General features: G+C 36.0%; 1 protein-coding gene across 3 annotated transcripts; it reads left to right on the forward strand.

The window, feature by feature from the left end:
- Nucleotides 1–113: 113 nt before the first annotated feature.
- On the forward strand, nt 114–20,349 carry LOC111791436. Of its 3 annotated transcripts, none has more exons than XM_023672781.1 (25): nt 114–686; nt 1,044–1,115; nt 1,303–1,346; nt 1,426–1,537; nt 1,637–1,708; nt 2,491–2,553; nt 2,752–2,829; nt 2,921–3,013; nt 3,212–3,331; nt 3,439–3,525; nt 3,665–3,874; nt 3,965–4,012; nt 4,316–4,570; nt 5,062–5,168; nt 5,677–5,921; nt 6,203–6,271; nt 6,359–6,423; nt 6,517–6,686; nt 6,839–6,917; nt 7,834–8,086; nt 8,374–8,419; nt 8,673–8,781; nt 9,155–9,217; nt 9,567–9,648; nt 19,770–20,349. In XM_023672781.1, exons 1-24 carry the CDS (start codon nt 345–347, stop codon nt 9,645–9,647), a joined length of 2,883 nt encoding a protein of 960 aa, XP_023528549.1. In that variant the 5' UTR covers nt 114–344; the 3' UTR covers nt 9,648; nt 19,770–20,349. The 3 variants fall into 3 exon arrangements, with proteins under 3 accessions (XP_023528549.1, XP_023528548.1, XP_023528547.1); XM_023672780.1 differs by lacking the exon at nt 19,770–20,349 and adding an exon at nt 16,372–16,777; XM_023672779.1 differs by lacking the exon at nt 19,770–20,349 and having other exon boundaries at nt 9,567–10,198.
- Nucleotides 20,350–21,040: the final 691 nt, after the last annotated feature.

Here is a 21,040-nt window from a genome sequence, read left to right on the forward strand (position 1 = left end):
AGTATTTATACATTTTCAAAAAGAGTTTTAAAAAAACACGTGGTCAGTTAAAAAGAATAAGATGCCAGTTTGGTTAATTTATGGAATATATACGCGCCTTCTTTTTCCTCTCTTCATTTGTTTGATACATTGTGATCTGCCGTCCGCCGTCTGCCGCCCGCCTAAACTTGAACTGTTCTCTACAGGACGAAGACAAATGATAGAACACTGCTTTATCTCCTTCGCTTATTTTATTCCACTCCCTTCCTTCTTTTAGATTGAATTATTAACTATACATCACTCTTTAGAGTAGCTGAAGCCTGCGGCTACCGTCTCCTCCTCCTCCTCCTCCTCCTCCTCCTCCTATGGCACATATAGCAAATTGTTCTACCTGCAACGTACTATGCAAAGACATTAAACTGAGAGCTTCAAACTTCACTCCAACACTCTCCTCCAGCTTCCTCGGATTGTCTCTGGATTTACATAATCATGCTCCGCGGCTTCAGTCTCCCAAAATCCGAGTCTCTCGTGCTGCTGCCAAGATGGTGGTTAAGGACGGTGTAGCTGAAATGGCGGCTACAGAGATTGAAAGGGAGAAACATAGTGTGAAATGTGAAGCGTTGAGAGTTGGACTTATCTGTGGAGGTCCCTCTGCGGAACGTGGAATTTCTCTCAATTCCGCTAGATCAGTTCTTGATCACATACAGGTACGCTGGGGAACATACGCAATAGCTAAGGACTTCTCTGCCCTAGGATTAATATGTGATCGATAATGGATTACCTCGTAGCAGAGACTAAAAATGGTTCGCAACGATTTTTCTTTATTTATATTATGGTGAAAACATACTTACATAGCTAATATATGTCAACAAAAAGAGGTGCTCATATTTAATTTTGACAAACAAGTGATCAGATGCGATAAGTTTTGCATGGTTGAGATATAATTTTAATTCTATTAAGGAAATTGGTTTAAAATCGTTATTATCGAGAAAAACTATCTGAGTGTATGATTTGCAGTAGCCATTAATTAGCTTAATTTGATGCATCGACTTTGTCTACACTAGGGAGATGATTTGCAAGTGAGCTGTTACTACATCGATCCGGAGTTGAATGCGTACGCAATATCTTCTGCTCAGGTACGAGTAACCTGCAGCCTTGATCTTTGATCCCTGCTTCGTTTGATGTCGTACTTCTCATGCTCCTGAGTTTCTTACTCTGTTAAAAAATGGGAACAAATCTGAAGGATCTTCGGTATCTTTCAACATTTGCATCCTGCATTCTGATTTTCTACTTCACATTTTACGTGCTATTTCTCATTCATAGGTTTATTCAAACACTCCAGCAGATTTTGATTTTAAACTTAAAAGGTAAGTTCAGACTATCTTTAATTGATCTTGAGTATTTGCTTGCGGGGACTTTAAAACGTTAAACTGTTCGTTTGTGAAGCCTTGCCCGCGGTTTCCGGTCTTTGACTGACTTTGCTGAGCACCTTTCTACTTCCGTGGACATAGTATTCCCTGTTATACATGGTCGGTTTGGTGAAGATGGTGGGATCCAGGTGTAACTTTAGTTTTCACAATGTGGATTTAATTTACTTTTTCTTCATGTACGTTATAAATAAATAAATAAATTATAAATGTCCGTTGATGTGTTTCAGGAACTACTGGAAACGCATAACATTCCATTTGTTGGAACAGGTTCTACGGAGTGTGCACATGCCTTTGACAAGGTATGATGGTCTAGTGTATAAAATTTTCAAGACCTTCATGGCTTCTGTATTACGTTGGATATGTCATTTTATAAATGAGCTGTGGAATTGAATTCTCGGTGAACCAAAACCAAGTTTTGACTCCAGCGAGGAAACAGACAACCAATTCAAAATTTTGCATCACAACTAATTTTTACGTAACATTCAGAGAAGTGGACACAATAAGTACCAAAGAAAGCATGGAAATATATAGAAAAAAAAAAAAAAAACAATTGCATAGCCTTGGAGTTGAGTACTTAGATATTACCTGGATCTAGTTAGTTGTAGTAGGATAGTGTTTTATGCATACACTGTAGAAACTGTCTCCTGATTGTATGGGTAGGAGGGCCAAGGAGCATGCTGTAAAATGGCTGAGTTCAGTAAACTAAAGTTAGATGGTGTCCTGAGGAGGTTTTGTATAGGAGGCATTTGGGATATTTTCTGATAGGAATGCGATTTGGGATTTTATGAGGGTATAGTAGTGATTAGTTTGGTAGGTGGTTATGGAGTTTAGTTATCAATAGAGGGAGTTAGACATTTGAGGAGTGAATTAGGGCTTGAGAGAGATCGCAAGAGGGAAGGCGCAAGTACCGCAAATTACTTGTTTATATTGTAATTTCTTCATTGACATTGTAATATAGTTATCTTTGGTGTTTGCTTATATTTTCTGTGTCTGGATACCCAACATGTTCTGCATACTTTGTCATAATCAACCATTTTTCTTTTAGCATTGCTCACCTGTTGTTTCCCTTGGTAACTGATAGTATAACGCCTCCTTGGAGCTCGATAGACTTGGATTCATAACAGTGCCTAATTTTCTGGTACAGGTAGTTTTCAACAAACCTTATTTTTCTTCATAGTTTTAGTATCCGCCTACTTGAATGCTCTTCAATTAAGGTCCTTTGTGTGTGTGTGCACGTGTCAAAAATAAGATTGTTAGGATCTAGTTTATTTCGGTTTGACTTTAGACCTTACGCCTCTATCCTTTATTATTGTAATATTCTGATTCATGGAATGATGTTCAGGCTGGTAGTGTAAGTGAATCTGACCTATCAAAGTGGTTTTTGAGAAATCAGCTAGATCTTAGCTCAGGAAAAGTTGTTGTAAGTAAAATGTTCACTTATTNTTTTTTTTTTTTTTTTTTTTTTTTTTTTTTTTTTTTTTTTTTTTTTTTTTTTTTCTGGTGTCAATCAGGTAAAACCAGTAAGAGCAGGATCAAGCATTGGTGTGTCGGTTGCATATGGAGTGGTGGATTCACTTAAGAAAGCTAATGAGATTATTTCAAAGGTGCTATGACATTTGCCAATACCTTGTGCTGATGCAGGGCAATCATTTATTCTCTACAATCTTGCCTTAAACTTCATATTTTTCTCAATCGCTTAGTAATACTAAATCTCATTTAAGCTGATAATGTGATTCAATAAAAATGTAAATGAATCATTCATATTTCAATTTCATAAAGTGTGCACCATTTATCTTATATAGGAAATTGATGATAAAGTCCTTGTTGAAGTATTTCTTGAACGAGGCAGTGAGTTCACTGCAATTGTCCTTGATGTGGGATCTGGTTCTGTTTGTCATCCTGTTGTACTACTACCAACAGAAGTATGTATTTCTTTTATCTCAAAATAACTTACTTGATTTGTTTTTTTTTTCCTAACTACATATAATGCATCTTAGAATCCTTTCTCTTCTTCTATTCTTTAAATTAGGTTGAGCTTCAATCCCATGCTTGGGCTGATGCCGGAGAAAAGGATGCAATTTTCAATTACCGGAGGAAATATCTCCCCACCCAGCAGGTTCAGTGATGGTGTAGTGCCACTTATACTTGCATGCCTGCTATGTCTATTCTTGAACTCACTAGCTTGAATTCTGTCTAAACTCTTTCTAGTAACTATATTCATTTTTCTAATCAATGAGTCTGCATTTATGAAACAGGTTGCATATCATACTCCTCCTCGTTTTCCTATTGATGTGATAGAAAGCATCCGTGAAGGAGCATCTTTACTCTTCAAAGGACTTGGTCTCTGTGATTTTGCCAGAATTGATGGGTGGTTTTTGCCTAATTCCTCTCATGATTCTTCATCCTCCACAGGGAAGTTTGGAAGGACTGCATCAGGCACAGTAGTGTATACAGACATAAATTTGGTAATGATGCTTTATTTAGCTGATAATTAGAACTTTACTAGTAGCATACTTCTTTCAACAATTCCTTATTAATCTTATTTTTATACACAGATAAGTGGGATGGAACAAACCAGTTTTTTGTTTCAGCAAGCCTCAAAGGTACTTCGAATATGTTGGCATTATAATGTTCTTTTGTCCAATGGATCTCGGCTGGAGGTTAATGGAATTTGCTTGTGTACTGCCTGTAGGGCTTTCTGCAAGGACGTCAAAAAAATTTAGCCTCTTTAAAGAGAAATCACATTATTCTTTTGGTTAGATCATATAATATACATTAATATTTAACGGATTATGCCAGAACCTCTAGTTATTCTCATCTTCCTTGCTATTGTTTTCCAATTTGTCATGTGTTTGATCTCAAGGCCACATACGTCACATCATTAAGTCTGATATACTCATTTCCAGGTTGGTTTTTCTCACTCAAACATACTTAGGAGCATTATTTACCATGCTTGCTTGCGGTATCCCAGTCTAGGATCATTGGACTGTATGTCCGGAAATATGCCTAGAAGATCAATCTCCTCTCAACGTACTCAAGCATATTCTAGCACAGAAAGCAACCAAAAAGTTTTTGTTATTCTTGGAGGAGACACATCAGAACGTCAAGTATCTCTTATGAGTGGAACAAATGTTTGGCTTAATCTGCAAGCATTTGATGATGTAAGTTACCTCAATTCTGCCTTGGTCTTGGATTTTAAACGTTCAAATACCTAACAGTTGAAAGGTTGAAAGTGCAAGTGCTCATAATCAAGATGTGATTTAATTAGTTTTGAATATTATATCCTTTGTATTTCTCCCGTTGTTTTGAACACCGAGTTTGAGTACAAAACTTTGCACTGATGGGACAATTGATGATTTTTTTAATACATAAAATTCCTTCATTTCATGGATGATGTGAAATTACAAAAAGCACTTTATTGATAATTAAATATTCTGTATCGACCTGAGAGAAAAATCCTACAAAAAACCTCAGTTTGAGAACTTCTCGTTGCTTATTGTGCATCAAGAGTTATGCTGATTTCTGCCTGAAGTTGTGATAGATGGATACAAAACCTCCAATGCCACAGATTTGTTTTGTTTTCCTTCATTAACGGGCTATTTCTTTCTGTGTGCTTGTTTTTCTAATTTGAGTATGATTTTTATGGCTACAGCTTGAAGTAACTCCATGTTTACTTGCCCCGTCTATCGAGCAAACATCTAGTGTGGATTTGGACAAAAATGAAGCTGACATGACTTCCAGAACAGTTTGGTCATTGCCGTAAGTTCTGACTATTGTGAATTTATGTATCTTTATCCCTCTTAAAATTCTTTATCTCTGAAACTTATAACTATTTCTCAGGGATATGTACTTAGTGCCAACTATTTTTCAGGAAAAATAATACTGAGTGACAATGACACCATGTCTATGACGACCATTTTAAAGAACCATAGCTTAAAATATTTGAGATTTCGTTTGACCATTTATTTGGTACTTCTATAATTAGTCTTTTGAACGTCAATTCGTCAACATACTTATCTAAATGCAAGGTATGAAACTTTTAAACGTTGTTGGCATCCAGATATCTTATCATGCCGTAAATAAAGAGATCTCTTAAATATTTAACATTTCTTTCCATTTTTGGCATGTATCATCCCCATCATTTAAATTGAGGTTAAGTCCACAAGACAACAATGTTTAGAATAGGTTCTGGACAAAAAGGTTCACCAACGTTTATGCGGCTAGCCCTTTTACATTTTTCGTTAACATAATTCTTTTTTCGAAGCAGTTACTCACTTGTGCTGAGACACACCACAGAGGAAGTTCTTGCTGCATGCATTGAGGCATTTGAACCAACTCGTGCAGCATTAACATCTCATCTGCGCGAGCTAGTGGTGACTGATCTTGAAGAAGGTCTGAAGAAGCATAGTTGGTTTGCAGGATTTGATATCAAAGATGAATTACCTGTGAAATTTTCCTTGGAGCAGTGGATCAAGAAAGCGAAGGAAGTTGATGCGACAGTGTTTATAGCAGGTGTTGTTTCTAACCGCCAGGTGCTCAGTGAGCACCTTTGTACTGCTTGCTCTTTTTTCTATTCCCCTTCGTATATGCTGTTTCTACTGCCAGGTGCCAATCCTTGGCATGTGCTCCTCTTCTCCTTTATATGAGTGCAATTATAACGGCATTAGAAAACTTACTAATATCAGTCCCTCGCAGGATAGATCCTTGGAATTTGAAGAACAGTGCAGCGAAGTTAGAAAATCATAGCATAAAAATTTACTGTGTTGATGACTTTTATCTTGTATACATTTTAGTGCATGGAGGCATCGGCGAAAATGGCATGCTTCAATCTTTGTTAGAGGCCAAAGGAGTTCCTTATACAGGTTTGCCAAAAACCTTATTGGTCAAAGAGGGCTACCAATAGTTGTGCTTTCTCTTGCTCACTTTGTATTTCATTTTCTCAATTGAAGGTCCCGGAGTGGCAGCCTCTAACATATGCATGGACAAAGTAGCAACTTCGTTGGCCCTAAACCATGTACGTTATCCAACTGACTGTTAGATGAGATCAGATTTGTATAATCTATGACACCAGCATATATCCTGTTTCACAAATTATCTTTATGAATAGCTTTCAGACATGGGGGTACTTACCATTAAAAAGGATGCGAGGAGGAAAGATGAGCTCTTGCATATCCCTACATTAAATTTATGGCATGACTTAACCTGCAAGCTTCAGTGTCAGTCGTTATGTGTTAAACCAGCTAGAGATGGTTGCTCAACCGGGGTTGCAAGACTATGGTAAAATATATAACATGTCGTTTTCTGTTCGCCTTCTCTAAAAATTTGATTGAGCATTTGGAATATAAAAGAACAGCTCGTAATGCATATCAAAATTATAGTAAAAAAGACTTTTATATATTTACTTTCATTTGAATTATTTCTTCATGCAGCTGCGCTGATGACCTTGCGGTGTATGTGAAAGCATTGGAGGACTGCCTCGTCAGAATTCCTTCTAATAGTTTATCAAGGGTAGAAATACTTATGTGCATCTCTAGGAATTTTTCTTCATGCGATGCTATCCGAATCCATAAGGACGAACCTGTATGAGTGCTGTAGAGTACCTTACAGAAATAATAGACACCCGACATTGAAATGCAGTCTGTGCCTTTGGGTAGTAATACAAAATGTGGACAATCAATCGCTGATAAATATCTCGAGGATTATTGGGAGTGAGTCCCACATTGGTTAATTTAGTGAAAGATTATGGGTTTATAAGTGAGGAATACTATCTTCATTGGTACGAGGGCTTTTGGGGAAAGCCATGAGAGCTTATGCTCAAAGTGGACAATATCATACCATTGTGGAGAGTGGTGTTCGTCTAACATGGTATCAGAGCCATGCCCTAAACTTAACCATGTCAATAGAATTCTCAAGTATCGAACAAAGAATTGTGAGCCTCGAAGGTGTAGTCAAAAGTGACTAAAGTGTCGAACAAAGGGTGTACTTTGTTTGAGGGCTCCAGAGAAAGGAGTCGAGCCTCGATTAAGGAGAGGCTATTCGAGAGTTCCATAAGCCTCGGGAGAGGCTTATAGTGTACTTTGTTTGAGGGGAGGATTGTTGAGGATTATTGGGAGTGAGTCCCACATTGGTTAATTTAGTGGAAGATCATGGGTTTATAAGTGAGGAATACTATATTCATTGGTATGAGGCCTTTTGGGGAAGCCCAAAGCAAAGCCATGAGAGCTTATGCTCAAAGTGGACAATATCATACCATTGTGGAGAGTCGTGTTCGTCTGACAAAATATGCATCTTTGTTGTTCCTAGTGATTACTTATTTTTCTAATGGTTTTGGGCTAAATTGCTTGAAATCAAGTTCGTTTTCGGTTATATTGTTGTTTTCATACTTGATGTTAAAGTCAGTAATATTATCATTTTTTAATTATAGGCACACGGTATGATTGAAATGCCAAAACCACCTCCAGAGCTCTTGATTTTTGAACCTTTTATCGAGACCGATGAGATAATTGTTTCGTCCAAATATACCAATGAGTCTGAACGACTTTTGTGGAAAGGACAGAGTAGATGGGTGGAAATAACTGTAGGTGTTGTGGGAACACGTGGATCAATGCACTCATTGAGTCCTAGCGTCACTGTCAAGGAAAGTGGGGATATCTTATCTCTTGAGGAGAAATTCCAAGGTGATCTATCTTTTTCTTCCAAACCAAGATGGGATGCTAATATTTATTTGTAGTTATATTCAATCGGGTTTATACAAAATCTAGGGACTGCGCTATTGCCTGGCCCCTGTCTATGGTGGGTGTCGAGCAAATATTTATCAGAAACTAGAAAAAATTGCTTATTTTCATTAATGCCGAGTAGTTAAACATGACGATATGTACTTTCAGCATGTGATAGGGCGTTATGGATACTTGATTTCGTAACTGTAGTTTCTTGAAGTGTCCATTGACGTATTTCTAATTGACAGGTGGGACTGGCATCAATTTAACTCCACCACCTTTATCGATTATTAGGTTTGTGATGATACTTCATTCTTTAACATGGTCTTGTTTTAGTTTTTGAAACTGGAGTAGTTATATTTTTTAAACGTAAGTAGCTTTATTTTATTTTAGTTTATTTTATTTATAAGAATCACATAAGTAGCGACTATTCAGCTTTATCTCATATTACATGCCATACTTCAGCTCTCCTTCCTTAATTGAACTTTGAAAGCGTAAAATTTATCCTAACATTATGTATTTATGAGGATTTTCCTTTCTGCATAAGTAATGAGTCGCTGGAGAAGTGTAAACAACATATTGAACTGATTGCAAACACACTACAGCTGGAAGGATTTTCCCGAATAGATGCATTCGTAAATGTTGACAGTGGAGAGGTAATTAATTTAATTATTTCTCCTTAAATGCCTTTCCATTTTCTGGCTTACCAAAATTTTGAACAAGACATCATTGAAGCATTTAATATTTAACATATAACGCGTTACCAAAAGGAGTACTTTGCATTTCTCGCTAACAAAATATCGTGCACATTTTCCTCATAAAAGCAAGCTATGCACTTAGTTTGGAACAAACGGTCAGGGGTGCTTGTCCAAGTATTTTGTTGTTTCTCTTAATCAAACGTTTTTGTTGTTTCTCTGAAACTGAAGTCTTTTTTGGGGTTTATGCATGGTACTTGAATTCTAACCTGGAATTGATGATGTTTTCAAGTGTCATATTTGTTGACATCACTTGAGGTTGTTCTGTTCTTAGGTCTTAGTCATTGAAGTTAATACTGTCCCGGGAATGACACCTTCCACAGTTCTCATCCACCAGGTAAGAATTGCATTTGATATATTCTTTTTTTCTTTCTGGATTTATGTTATGTCAGTTGTAGAACATCAATGTTCTTCGAACACTAAAAAATCCTTTAAATTCTAATTTTAATTATTTGACGTGTTCTTTTATTATGATCGAGTCTATCATTACATTAGTTTATGCTGTAGAAAAAAAAACTTGGAAAGAATCCTTGAAATGTCGAACTTGCAAATTAAAATTTTCATTTGGAGTTTATCCCCACATCATATGTGCTGAATTTAGCGCAATCATGATGCATGCTAACATATAGTGTTTTCCATCCAACTTCTGAATGCTAAATAATCATGTGTCGTTTATGCACGCACAGGCACTAGCGGAGACACCACCTGTATACCCCCATCAGTTCTTTCGCAGATTGCTTGATTTAGCATTGGAGAGGTCACCATAAAGTATGGTCATTTACTCGTGATATTTACGTGCTTTGATTCAATAAACTTCTTTCTAGCGCATGCTTTTCGTCCTTCTTTCAATCTTTTCATATTTAGTTGAGAAAAAAGGGCTGCAAACATATGGATGAATAAATGTAAGAAGCATATGAAATACCACACCTTTGGAAAGAAAACAGAAAAACAAGACATGCCAGAGACTAAACATATAAAATTCTAAAATTGTAATAAAGGGTAGGGCCATTCTGTTGGAATTCTGGAAGTGGAGCCAGGATAGCCACAAAACTTCCATCAGCACTTCTGGCCCATAAGTTGCAACAAAGGATTCTCAGAATCAGATGAGGTGACTCTATGTATTCAGCCTCGTATCTTAGTCTGTTTGAGCTGTCTGGTGGCATGCACTAGGAAGCCTACTTTATATTTCATCTCGTCTGTTCTTGAATGACCCAATATTTCTTGAATTTATTGTCCTCCCTAAGGTTGTCATTGGACCCTTTTCCTCAACTTGCAAAACATTCTAAATGATGACGTCTTCTGTTCTGATTGGTCTGGATATGTTCAGGTATATATCAAAATACTTCAGTATTTAATGGCGTTGGGACTCTTATGATGGTTAGCTAGTCTAGTCTGCTGCTACATGGATCTACATAAAATTACAACTACGACAGCCAAAAATATACTTCAATATTTAAAGGCGTTGGACTCTTATGATGGTTAGCTAGTCTAGTCTGCTGCTACATGGATCTTCAAAAAATTAGGACTACAACAGCCAAAAATCTAAATTTCATCCAGGGTAATGCTCTAATGTGACTTCATATGGTGTTGGGTTCATTGGCACAATTATTTTATTCGGACAAAGTCCAAAACTATCGCAAAAAGTTGTGCCCCGTGGATGTAGGCCCAAAAACACTCATTCACTGGAGTCTTGACATCGACTCCCCATATCATCATCTTAGGACCAATAAAAAATATCAACTTATGAACACGACTCTCTCCACAATGGTATGATATTCTCTCCACAATGGTATGATATTGTCCATTTTGAGCATAAACTCAGATAGTTTTGCTTTGGACTTTCCTAAAAGACCTCGTACTAATGAAGATAGTATTATTTGATTATAAACCTATGATCATTCCCTAAATTAGTCCCTATTCCCTAAATTAGTCCCTAAATTAGCCAAGTTGTTCATTCCACCGTCAATATCTAACACATTTAAATTGAAACCAATTTTTTTTTGTTGTTCATTACCAAATTTTTTTTGTTGTTCATTCCAGGTCAATATGAGATTATTGTTCATTCCAGCTCATTCTTTTGTTTTTTCCCCTCTTAATCTGTCGATAACGCATAGTTTGAAGTATAAGTGTTTTTGGTACGTAGACTATACCCCGGACTACTTTTCTTCCCGAACGTTTAGGGCTAACTTATATTGTTATGGGCAACATAAATTCTTAAAATACTAACTTCATAGAATAGAGTAACGGTTAAGTTGCTACTAAGTCCACGGTCAACCCACCAAACTTGACCCGATCACCATGCACCCTTATCATCCACCGTCATGACTTGATAGAATGAACAAAAGGCGTTCAGATGGATCCATAAACAAGTAATCGTACCGTTGGGAGGGAAATTCCAGGCAAAATGGTAAACCATACAACCCCAACAATGTAACAGAAAACTAAGCAAAACCACATAGAACTTAGTTAGATGCCAAATCATTCCCAAGGCAGTTGTTGTCCATGAATCCCCCATCTTCACCAATAGGAATTATCAACCATTCATCTGTAAACGAGGTGTTGTCACTCGCTTCAAGAAACAGTGCTTCTCCACTTTCCAAGCCATCCTGACACTGAGTCAACACCATCGAACTCATCCCCACCGCATTTCCATTCCCTGCATTTGGATACTCTGTGTCGTTGCTGCTATCAACATCCAAAGCCTTCAAAAATCCAAGCCACCAAGCGTAAGAAGCTTGCCCATCTCCCCACTCAAAAATTTCCTGCTCTTCCATCGTCGCCTCTGGCGAACGCAGCACAGAAGGTGCAGTGGTCGACCATGTCGGTTGAGGAACTGGCATAGACTCCAATATCGAATAGCAAAAATGCTGCGAACCTGAAAACATGAGCTTTTTCTCAAAGTCACAGCCATGGCAGCCAATGGGTTCAGCCATAGACATCGTCGTCGAAAACGAAGAGGCCATCGACGATCTGTGAAGTTGCAAAGCTTGAGCTATCTGTCTTCTAGCTTCCGCCATCTTGACTACAGATTCCCTTGGAATCTTTCTTGTGTGAGACCTTCTTTTCATAGGCTTTCGGAGAAAATCTGTCTTCTGTGACAGCGTGGGTTCAAAAGAGCGGTTTGAATAGAAACTCATTTCGGCATGGCCATGACCATGAGTGAACCAGAAAAGATACGGAGTTTAAAGGATAAAGACGACGTACAAGTTTTTGAGAGGGAGAGAAGGGAGGAATGGGGTGTTTGTTTTAAGACTTGAAACTTAAAAGAGGTCAGACACAGTAACATGTAAAGCGACACGTTGGTACCAAATGGGACACATCAAATCTGACTTTTAAAGTTGAGAGTTACTGTGTCTTCAAACTTCAAAGTGTATCTGAGAAATGGGGCCAACAGCTAGGTCGTACTCTATTGACCTTTTGCCTTTAATGGAGGATGACGATTCTGCAATAAACGCCTGTGGCTTCGAATCCCACACACACATTGAGAGGGAGTTTGGGTAGTAAGTTACTTAAGTTTAGAATGGTTTGATTGAGGAAGTAATTACTTAAGTTTAGAGTTGTTTAGCCTAGGCTTAGTAAATTATTTGTTTAATTTGTAGCTTTGAACTCTATAGGCTGATTGTTTTTTCCCCTACACTTTTTTGTTATGTTATACAATTGGAGTTACATTGATATATCATATCAATAAATCCAAATATATATATATATATATATATATATATATATATGAATATGTATGTATGTATGTGTATATATATTAGTAACATCCGATTTGTGATTTGTCAATAATTATTTGCATGTCCCGGGACTATTTAGTGTATTGTCAATAACTATATCAATGGGATAAAAAAATGTGAAGTAATAATTCACATAGTTTTTTTTACCAATTATTGTTTGTATGATTATTTATCGTATTAGATCTATTACTTGTATACCTTCCTAACATGAAAAAAAAATGATACATGTCACATTTCAATTTCATTTTAGTATGTGATAGTTAACATGTTTATTTGCTATTAATTATATCATTGATATATTAATCGATTGTGATTTAAAAAGATATATCAATGATATTTGATCTATTTTTGTCACAATTTTAGTGCAACTTATTTTAGTTTGAATTAGTTATGGAATATATGATATTCGTAATCTTCCAGAATATATTAGTTAGGAAATATATTTTAGATATCGTAATTAGTTGAATTTGAATAGTAGTATATTTGATTTTATTATCAGGATTTAGTTAGTTTATATTTTCTTGGTAGATATTATTTAGTATCTTGTATCCTATTTAAAGGTCGTGAATATCAATGAAGATTGAACATTCGATCCCAATTCTTTATTCTTATTCTTAAATCTGTATTCTTTCGTTGAGTAATAATATTTTCATATCTATGCACACTTAGGAGTGGTAGATATTGCGTCAGTTGGTTCGTCAGTTTTTTTCTTTACGTTAGGGATTATTTGCTACTCATTTGATTTATTATTAATATACTATATCAATATATCAATAGATTAAAACAGCAAAATTACTGATAATTTAATTTAGTAACAAAAACTTCTATAACAAATAACAATAAATTACTAATTGTATTGCATCAAGGAATCGATGGGTGTAGAATAATGGTCTATCAATGAAAAACATGGAAATATTTTATCAATGATAGACATTAAAATAATATTAATGGACATAAAAATAATCTATCAAACACGGAAAAATGGTTGTTAATAGATATAAAAAGTAGTCTATTAAACACGTAGAAATAGTTGTTAATAGACATAAAAATAGTTTATGAGTAATAAAAAGCTATCGTTGATGGACATATTAATTATCTATTGATACGAAATAAGGTGTCTTAATCATCCACAAACATTTCTGGTTGATGACAAAATTGTTCCACATATATTTGGATTTAGGGAAGCTTCATTGTATTTTTTAATTATTAAGCAAGTTATAATTTCTTAGTAGTCATTATTGTATTGATGATGAAAGTGAAAAATCTGTGTTCTGAAATTTCAGAATTAGATGTTGAGGAGCCAGTGAGTGATGCCTGATTACGTCGTTATCTTATTCGTGGATTACGAAAAGAGTTTATGCCCTTTGTTTCCTCAATACAAGGGTGGGCAAATCAGCCTACAGTCATTGAACTGGAGAATCTTCTTTCCAATCAGGACGCATTGATTAAGCAAATGACTAGTAGCAACGAAGTTTCCCCAAAGTCAGAAGATGTGTTGTATGTCAAAGATCAAAGGAGACATAATTTTCATTGAAAGCCTTCATCTAGCAATGAGAATCAATTAAGAAGTGAGGAGTTGTCAAAGAAGCCATTTAAAGCTTGTTACAGGTGTGGAAAACCAGGCCACTTTAAACGAGATTGTCAGGTGAAAGTGGTGTGTGATCATTGCGGAAAGCCAGGCCATATCAAACCAAATTTCCGAGTCAAGATGCAGGAATCAGAAGCAAATGCGGTACATGAAAATAAAAGTTCTCCAGATCCAATTTGGGAATATTGCTTAACCACTGAGGTTCTTGACCAGCCAACAAACGTGACTTCAGCCGTATATCAAGATGATGTCTCTACAGGTGATCAAAATTCTAATTCCACTACTTATGCTTCTGAGTTTGATTCTCTCCCAATTTCGCATCTGGACTCTCTCTTTTTCTTTAATTTCAATTCTATTGCCCTTGATGACCCTTCTGTTTACTCCACGACCTTGGATTTGAGATTCGACGAAAATGAAGTTGTCGAGCTAACGTTTGACGATCTTGACGGTCTTTACCTCCCCTCTGAGGCTGACGATTTTCTCATCTTGGAGAATTTAGATCAAACTACCAATTCGCAGGATTCGGCTACTGATGCTCCGCCCCAGTCTGACCCAGAAATAGCTGCACTGCTTGATGATGATGATTTATCACGATTTGGTTCTGATGTTGAGGACTTGGAGGAGGATTTCGTAGTTCAGGTAAATTTATGTGAAGAAGGGGAGGATGGTTCAATGGATAATAAGTTTAGTGTGGCTAAGGATTTTGAGAAGGCGACAGGAAGCCAGAATATTGTTAATAACAAATCTTTTGGCGATGACATTTTTGAGGATGCAGATGTTGACCATGTGGAGGATGATGTTGATAAGCCACGAACTCGACAGCTTTTGGATGATCGATTTGATACCCTCTTAAGTCAGGACTATGCATCTAGTGACAATAGTGACAGTGCTTGTGATGAGCATGATGGTTGGGTAGCTGAAGAAGATGAGTCCCTTGCTCAAAAGCTCAAGCATGCCCTTGATGATCATAGTAAGGATGACTTGGACCTTGACCAAGGATATAAAGCTCCTGCAAATATATTGAGTGGTAAAAAAGGATCAGAAGATCAAGAGCTTTTGCAGTCTGCCAGTGATGTAATTCACCGGTGTATGGAGTATGCTGAGTCTGCACAAGTTGAGATGAATTATTACTCTTTCTCATTAGAATTGAATCGCTGCGATGTGGAACTTATTAAGAAGGAAATCATTGAACATGATGTGTCAGTGTCTTATTCAGGTGGTGGCGTGCCTAAGGAGTCCATACGCAAGCTNTATATTTTAGATATCGTAATTAGTTGAATTTGAATAGTAGTATATTTGATTTTATTATCAGGATTTAGTTAGTTTATATTTTCTTGGTAGATATTATTTAGTATCTTGTATCCTATTTAAAGGTCGTGAATATCAATGAAGATTGAACATTCGATCCCAATTCTTTATTCTTATTCTTAAATCTGTATTCTTTCGTTGAGTAATAATATTTTCATATCTATGCACACTTAGGAGTGGTAGATATTGCGTCAGTTGGTTCGTCAGTTTTTTTCTTTACGTTAGGGATTATTTGCTACTCATTTGATTTATTATTAATATACTATATCAATATATCAATAGATTAAAACAGCAAAATTACTGATAATTTAATTTAGTAACAAAAACTTCTATAACAAATAACAATAAATTACTAATTGTATTGCATCAAGGAATCGATGGGTGTAGAATAATGGTCTATCAATGAAAAACATGGAAATATTTTATCAATGATAGACATTAAAATAATATTAATGGACATAAAAATAATCTATCAAACACGGAAAAATGGTTGTTAATAGATATAAAAAGTAGTCTATTAAACACGTAGAAATAGTTGTTAATAGACATAAAAATAGTTTATGAGTAATAAAAAGCTATCGTTGATGGACATATTAATTATCTATTGATACGAAATAAGGTGTCTTAATCATCCACAAACATTTCTGGTTGATGACAAAATTGTTCCACATATATTTGGATTTAGGGAAGCTTCATTGTATTTTTTAATTATTAAGCAAGTTATAATTTCTTAGTAGTCATTATTGTATTGATGAGTATGATAGTTACAATCTTTCAATTGACCATAGGTTCTCTAAGGTTTATTTTCGAAGCATTTCTGAAGCCTTGAGCCTATTCTTTTATATTTCTTGTGTTTAGATCTGCAAGGTAGAATCATTCAAGTAGTCTTCATCAAGCTATTTTGTGGAGTGATTCGACTTATGGGTTTTCTTTACTTTTGATCTTGATCATCAAGGTAATTTATTCCGAAACTTTCTTTTGAGTTAACTTTTTTATCGTTTTTGGAGAATTTAGATCTTAAAGTTTTGTTATTCAATAAAGTTTTTAGATCAAATCATAGGAGGTTGATAATATCTTTCAACAATAGTTATTAAAAATGGATTATTAGTGATAGACATCAAAATAATCGTAGTGTATAAGTGATAGATATCTATTAGAGATAAGACAACAAATGGTCTATGATGGGTAGAGCTATCACTGATCTAATTTTGTCATCCACTACCATTATAAATTACTTATTTGATAACTATTTTTCTCTAAGAAAGTTTATCCAGTAATAATTTCTTTGTTTTTTTTTTTTCAATAATTATAACGCTTTTGAGGTATTAACCAGGCCAGATTAAGGAAAAGGTTTCTTGAAAACTTCCCAATTGTTAGCTTTTAAAATTAGTCAAATGTGAGTGGCTGAATTGAAAATTTGATCCAGAGTTTTCTTTTTGGTACGTTTCCATTCCACTTTCCTCCGTAAACTGGTGAATATTCTCTAGATTAGTATTCTGATATTAAGAAAATTCTTCTGAAATGTGGAAGTACCTTTTGTTGGATGATGGAAGTCCCACATCGACTAATTTAGGGAATGATCATGGGTTTATAAGTGAGGAATACTAACTTCATTGGCATGAGGCCTTTTGGGGAAGCCCAAAGCAAAGCCATGAGAGCTTATGCTCAAAGTGGACAATATCATACCATTGTGGAGAGTCGTGTTCGTCTAACTTGGTATCAGAGCCATGCCCTAAACTTAGTCGTGCCAATAGATTGGTAAATCCTCAAATCTTCAAATATCGAACAAAGAACTCCTAAAGAAAAGGAGCCAAAGCCCCTCCTCGAAGGCAGTCAAAAATGACTAAGACTCCAAAGGAGTCGAGCCTCGATTAAGGGGAGAAGCCCAAAGCAAAGCCACGAGAGCTTATACTCAAAGTGGACAATATCATACCATTGTGGAGAGTCGTGTTCGTCTAACACCTTTAAAGTTCAATTTTGAAAATGCAAAGGAAAAAGGCCTCCAGACAGACCACATCCAATGGATTCAGAGTTCAATCCTCTTCTCACAAAATCACATCTTCTGATAGAACTCCATCTCTAAAAACAAGCTTTGTCATGACTGACTTTCGGTCTATGTTCAAATGGTTCCTCTAACATTAGTCTTTTGTAAGTGATCTTTACACTGTGTGTAACACTTTCTACGCATAAGGTTTGCTGTAAAATGGCTTTGAGGTATTGGACCTTTCTTTTTTGTTTCGTGCTAGAACTCGATTGTCTACTCTGAAATCCAGCAAGTTTCTTTACTTTGGCCATTTCTAGAACAAGAGACATTTCGAGGGCAGTGTAAACAATTCTGGAATGAACCATCCTTCAAACAATCATCCAGAAAAGGACCCATGGAGATAAGTGGCTATAATTGGATGATTAGATCTAAAACAGCCGAATCTGATATTCAGGAACAGGAATACCACTTAATTATCTGCTAATGATGCGATCTCAAACCTGTTTCAAATTCCTTCAGAAGAGGATTACCATCTACTAATAGCAAGATTCACATAAAGGAACAGGATCCACAAAGATGAACTTTTGGAAGAAAGTAAACTAGAGAAAGAGAGAGAGAGAAATTGCATCCAATTTTATAGTCAAAGAGGCCAACTAACTTCTAATCTTGCTCAAACTAAAGCCTCCTAACTTTGCTTAACTGATGGGGATCAATTGCAACACCAAAGACTTCCCCTTGCTGCAGTTCCAGTCAACAAGGCCAATCAATCTTCGAATTTCTTCAAATTTGGTTCCGGATAGGGCTTTTGAACGGATGTGTATGCAGTTTCCTTTTCCGGAATGAAAATAGCCTAGAAGTTTATATCAATGATAGACTTTCCATCCCAAGCTCTACTATTTCAATATTAGTTCAGCATTTGTTTTAGTTGCAGCGAGCAGCAAGCTATAAGCTATAGTAGCATTATGAAGTACTGAGGCTAAATATGTCGCAGCTATAATTGCTCTCAAGAGTCAAGTTGTAGCTTCATGCATGCTTTCTTTTGATCGCTTTCTTCCAATAACTCATCTTTGCCAATCCTGTTACTTATTCACCACTCATTTAGAACAATCTTGTGCATTGGTTAGTCTTAGTCGATGGGTCAGAGTGCATTTGAGTTAGTATCAAGAGTGCATTTGATTCAAGTGTGTTGCAAGGCCGTGCACGAGTGTGTTCCAGCCTTTTCTCTACAGTTTTCTCCATGGGCTTCTTGGCGTAGGGGATTAAGCCTGGATTCAAGTTCTCGTGTTTACGTAACATAGAAGGAAAAGAAAAGAAAGTGAGAGAGTTGGCTTGTTGTGGTGCCCATGCCCATTCGCGTGAAAAATCTCACAGACTTTTCCTCCCATTTGGTGCCCACTAAAATACAATACCACTCGTGATTTTCGATTTGACATATGTTATGTAAATGACCTCTCTAACCTAACCTCCTGAGATCCTCCCTCCTCGTTGCCACGCTGTCACAACTCACATCCATCATTGTTGGGTTGCGAGCAAGTTGCCAAAGAATACTCTATTCCATAGGATAATATTCTAAGCTAATTTCAGGCCGACCTTCTCCGAAGTTGCTGGGGGCAGCTAGGATTTGATCTCTTTTGTTTAATTTAATAAGCTAATCTGCCTCCAACTCCCCTCCCACTTTATGTAATTGGATGATAACTCGAGATTTGGAGGGACATAATGGAGATTGAATCTGGGTTTGGTGGGAGAATAGTTGTATTGTGCGTCAAAACCAAAACCAAAACGAAAAAGGCTGACGGAAAGCATCTTGAAAAGCAAGTTGAGATCAGAGTGAAAGGAAGTGGAAAGATTTGAGTTTTGAATGGGTCAAAGTTGAAAAGGTGTGGAGAGGGATGGGAAGTTTATTCCTAAAGCTGCCTCGAAATATTGATATAAAAATAAGCAGAAGTCTAGGAAGAATGAGAAGCAAGAAGTTGGGGTTGGGGTTGACAACTTGCATATCCTTTGTTCAAAGAAAACAGGTTGTGTTATCAGAANTTTAGGAGTTGAATCATGGGTTTATAAGTAAAAAATAGATCTCCACGTGGATTCTCACCACTGCACACTGCCTATAATAAGTTGGCTCACTTCCGTGTCTTTTCTATCACAGTTGTAGAGATATCAAAGTTGTTTAATTGCAAATTAAATGCTCTCTCCTCCCATGTTTTCTTCTGAAAAGGGCATGTTCCGTACCCTCTCTTCCACACCAAAATTAGCATATTCTTTCTTTTCTCAGCTTGCTGTACTCTGTTTCTTTTTGTTTGTCCACTCCAAATAAAAATGCCCCAACAACGTAAAGAAAGATAAGAGAGAAGGAAGCATCCCCTTCCCGATGGTCCAGCCTGGGTTTGAGGGTAACTAAAGTCAGTAAAGGTAAAGGAATATTATTATTATTATTATTATTATTATTTATTTATGGTCCAGCTCTCTCTTTCTCTCACCCCCGTCTGTGACCCTGCCTCCCTCACTGCCCAATCGTAGCTACCTTCTCTGCTTCTTTCTTTCTTTCTTATTTTTTATAAACCTCCCAACATGACAGCCTCTGAACCCCATTTGTTCTCTTTATGGAGCGGTCGCTTATTACCTTTCTCCCGAGGGAAACGCCCCTCCAATACCCAGAGGGCTGTCTTCTCCAGTTGCATTAGCCTTCTCCTTGACCTTTGATCTTTTCCCCCATTTGTTTCCAATTATTTTATTATGCCATTGGAATGGATAAATTGCTGATTAGGTCTTTAAAATTAATTCGAAATATGCCCACCTCGTTGTGGCTGACTGTTCATAAATGTTCATGAATGCGGTGTCAGTCATTCCTTCCATTTTTTTTTTCTTTTTTGTTTCTGTGTGTTCTAAAATAATAATAATAGTAATTTCTAGATCGTATAATCCAAATAGACTTTATTAACTTTCTAAAAATGTTAAGTACTCTAATGTCTTTGTAAATTGCTTACCCAAGAGAGGTTGCTTTTGAAAACTTTTCTTCTTTTTTTCTTTTTTAATCAAAAAGCACCCATTAGAAGAGTGGTTTGTTAAGTTAGTTATATGAGGTCATATATAGTTCACATTTAATTGATCCTATAATTATTAATGTTTATGGTTTGCAAAACAGATATTCATGATGATGCCCATGTTTGTATATAACATTATAGTATGTATATAACTTCTAGGTTAAATTATATTTTTTTTTCACAATATTTCAACTTTCTTTTAATCTACGATTTTATCCGATATAAAATTAAAAGTTTAAGATTTTAAATTTGTATTTAATAGAAATTTTTATTTTCTTTATTAAAAAAAAAAAAAGTTGTCAAGGTTTTATTATAAACAACATTTGAAAAATTGAGAGAATAAAAGTCTATTAAACGCTATTAAAAGTCAAATAATCAAATAGACTCAGCCCTCAAAATTATACTCACCTTTTAACCTTTAAAATTTAGGACATTAATGTACTAAAATAAGACCGTGTACAGCACATAACATTGAACAATGTAATAGGAAAATAAAAAATAA

The sequence above is a fragment of the Cucurbita pepo genome, chromosome LG03 (genome assembly GCF_002806865.2).
Source record: "Cucurbita pepo subsp. pepo cultivar mu-cu-16 chromosome LG03, ASM280686v2, whole genome shotgun sequence".
Lineage (NCBI taxonomy): Eukaryota > Viridiplantae > Streptophyta > Magnoliopsida > Cucurbitales > Cucurbitaceae > Cucurbita > Cucurbita pepo.

Excerpts from the sequence above, each read along its gene's own strand:
- LOC111791436 (XM_023672781.1), top strand. The coding sequence starts at position 345 with ATGGCACATATAGCAAATTGTTCTACCTGCAACGTACTATGCAAAGAC. Across the intron at positions 2,554-2,751 it reads TGCCTAATTTTCTGGTACAG|GCTGGTAGTGTAAGTGAATC; the intron begins GTAGTTTTCAAC and ends AATGATGTTCAG. Across the intron at positions 6,687-6,838 it reads ACCGGGGTTGCAAGACTATG|CTGCGCTGATGACCTTGCGG; the intron begins GTAAAATATATA and ends TTCTTCATGCAG.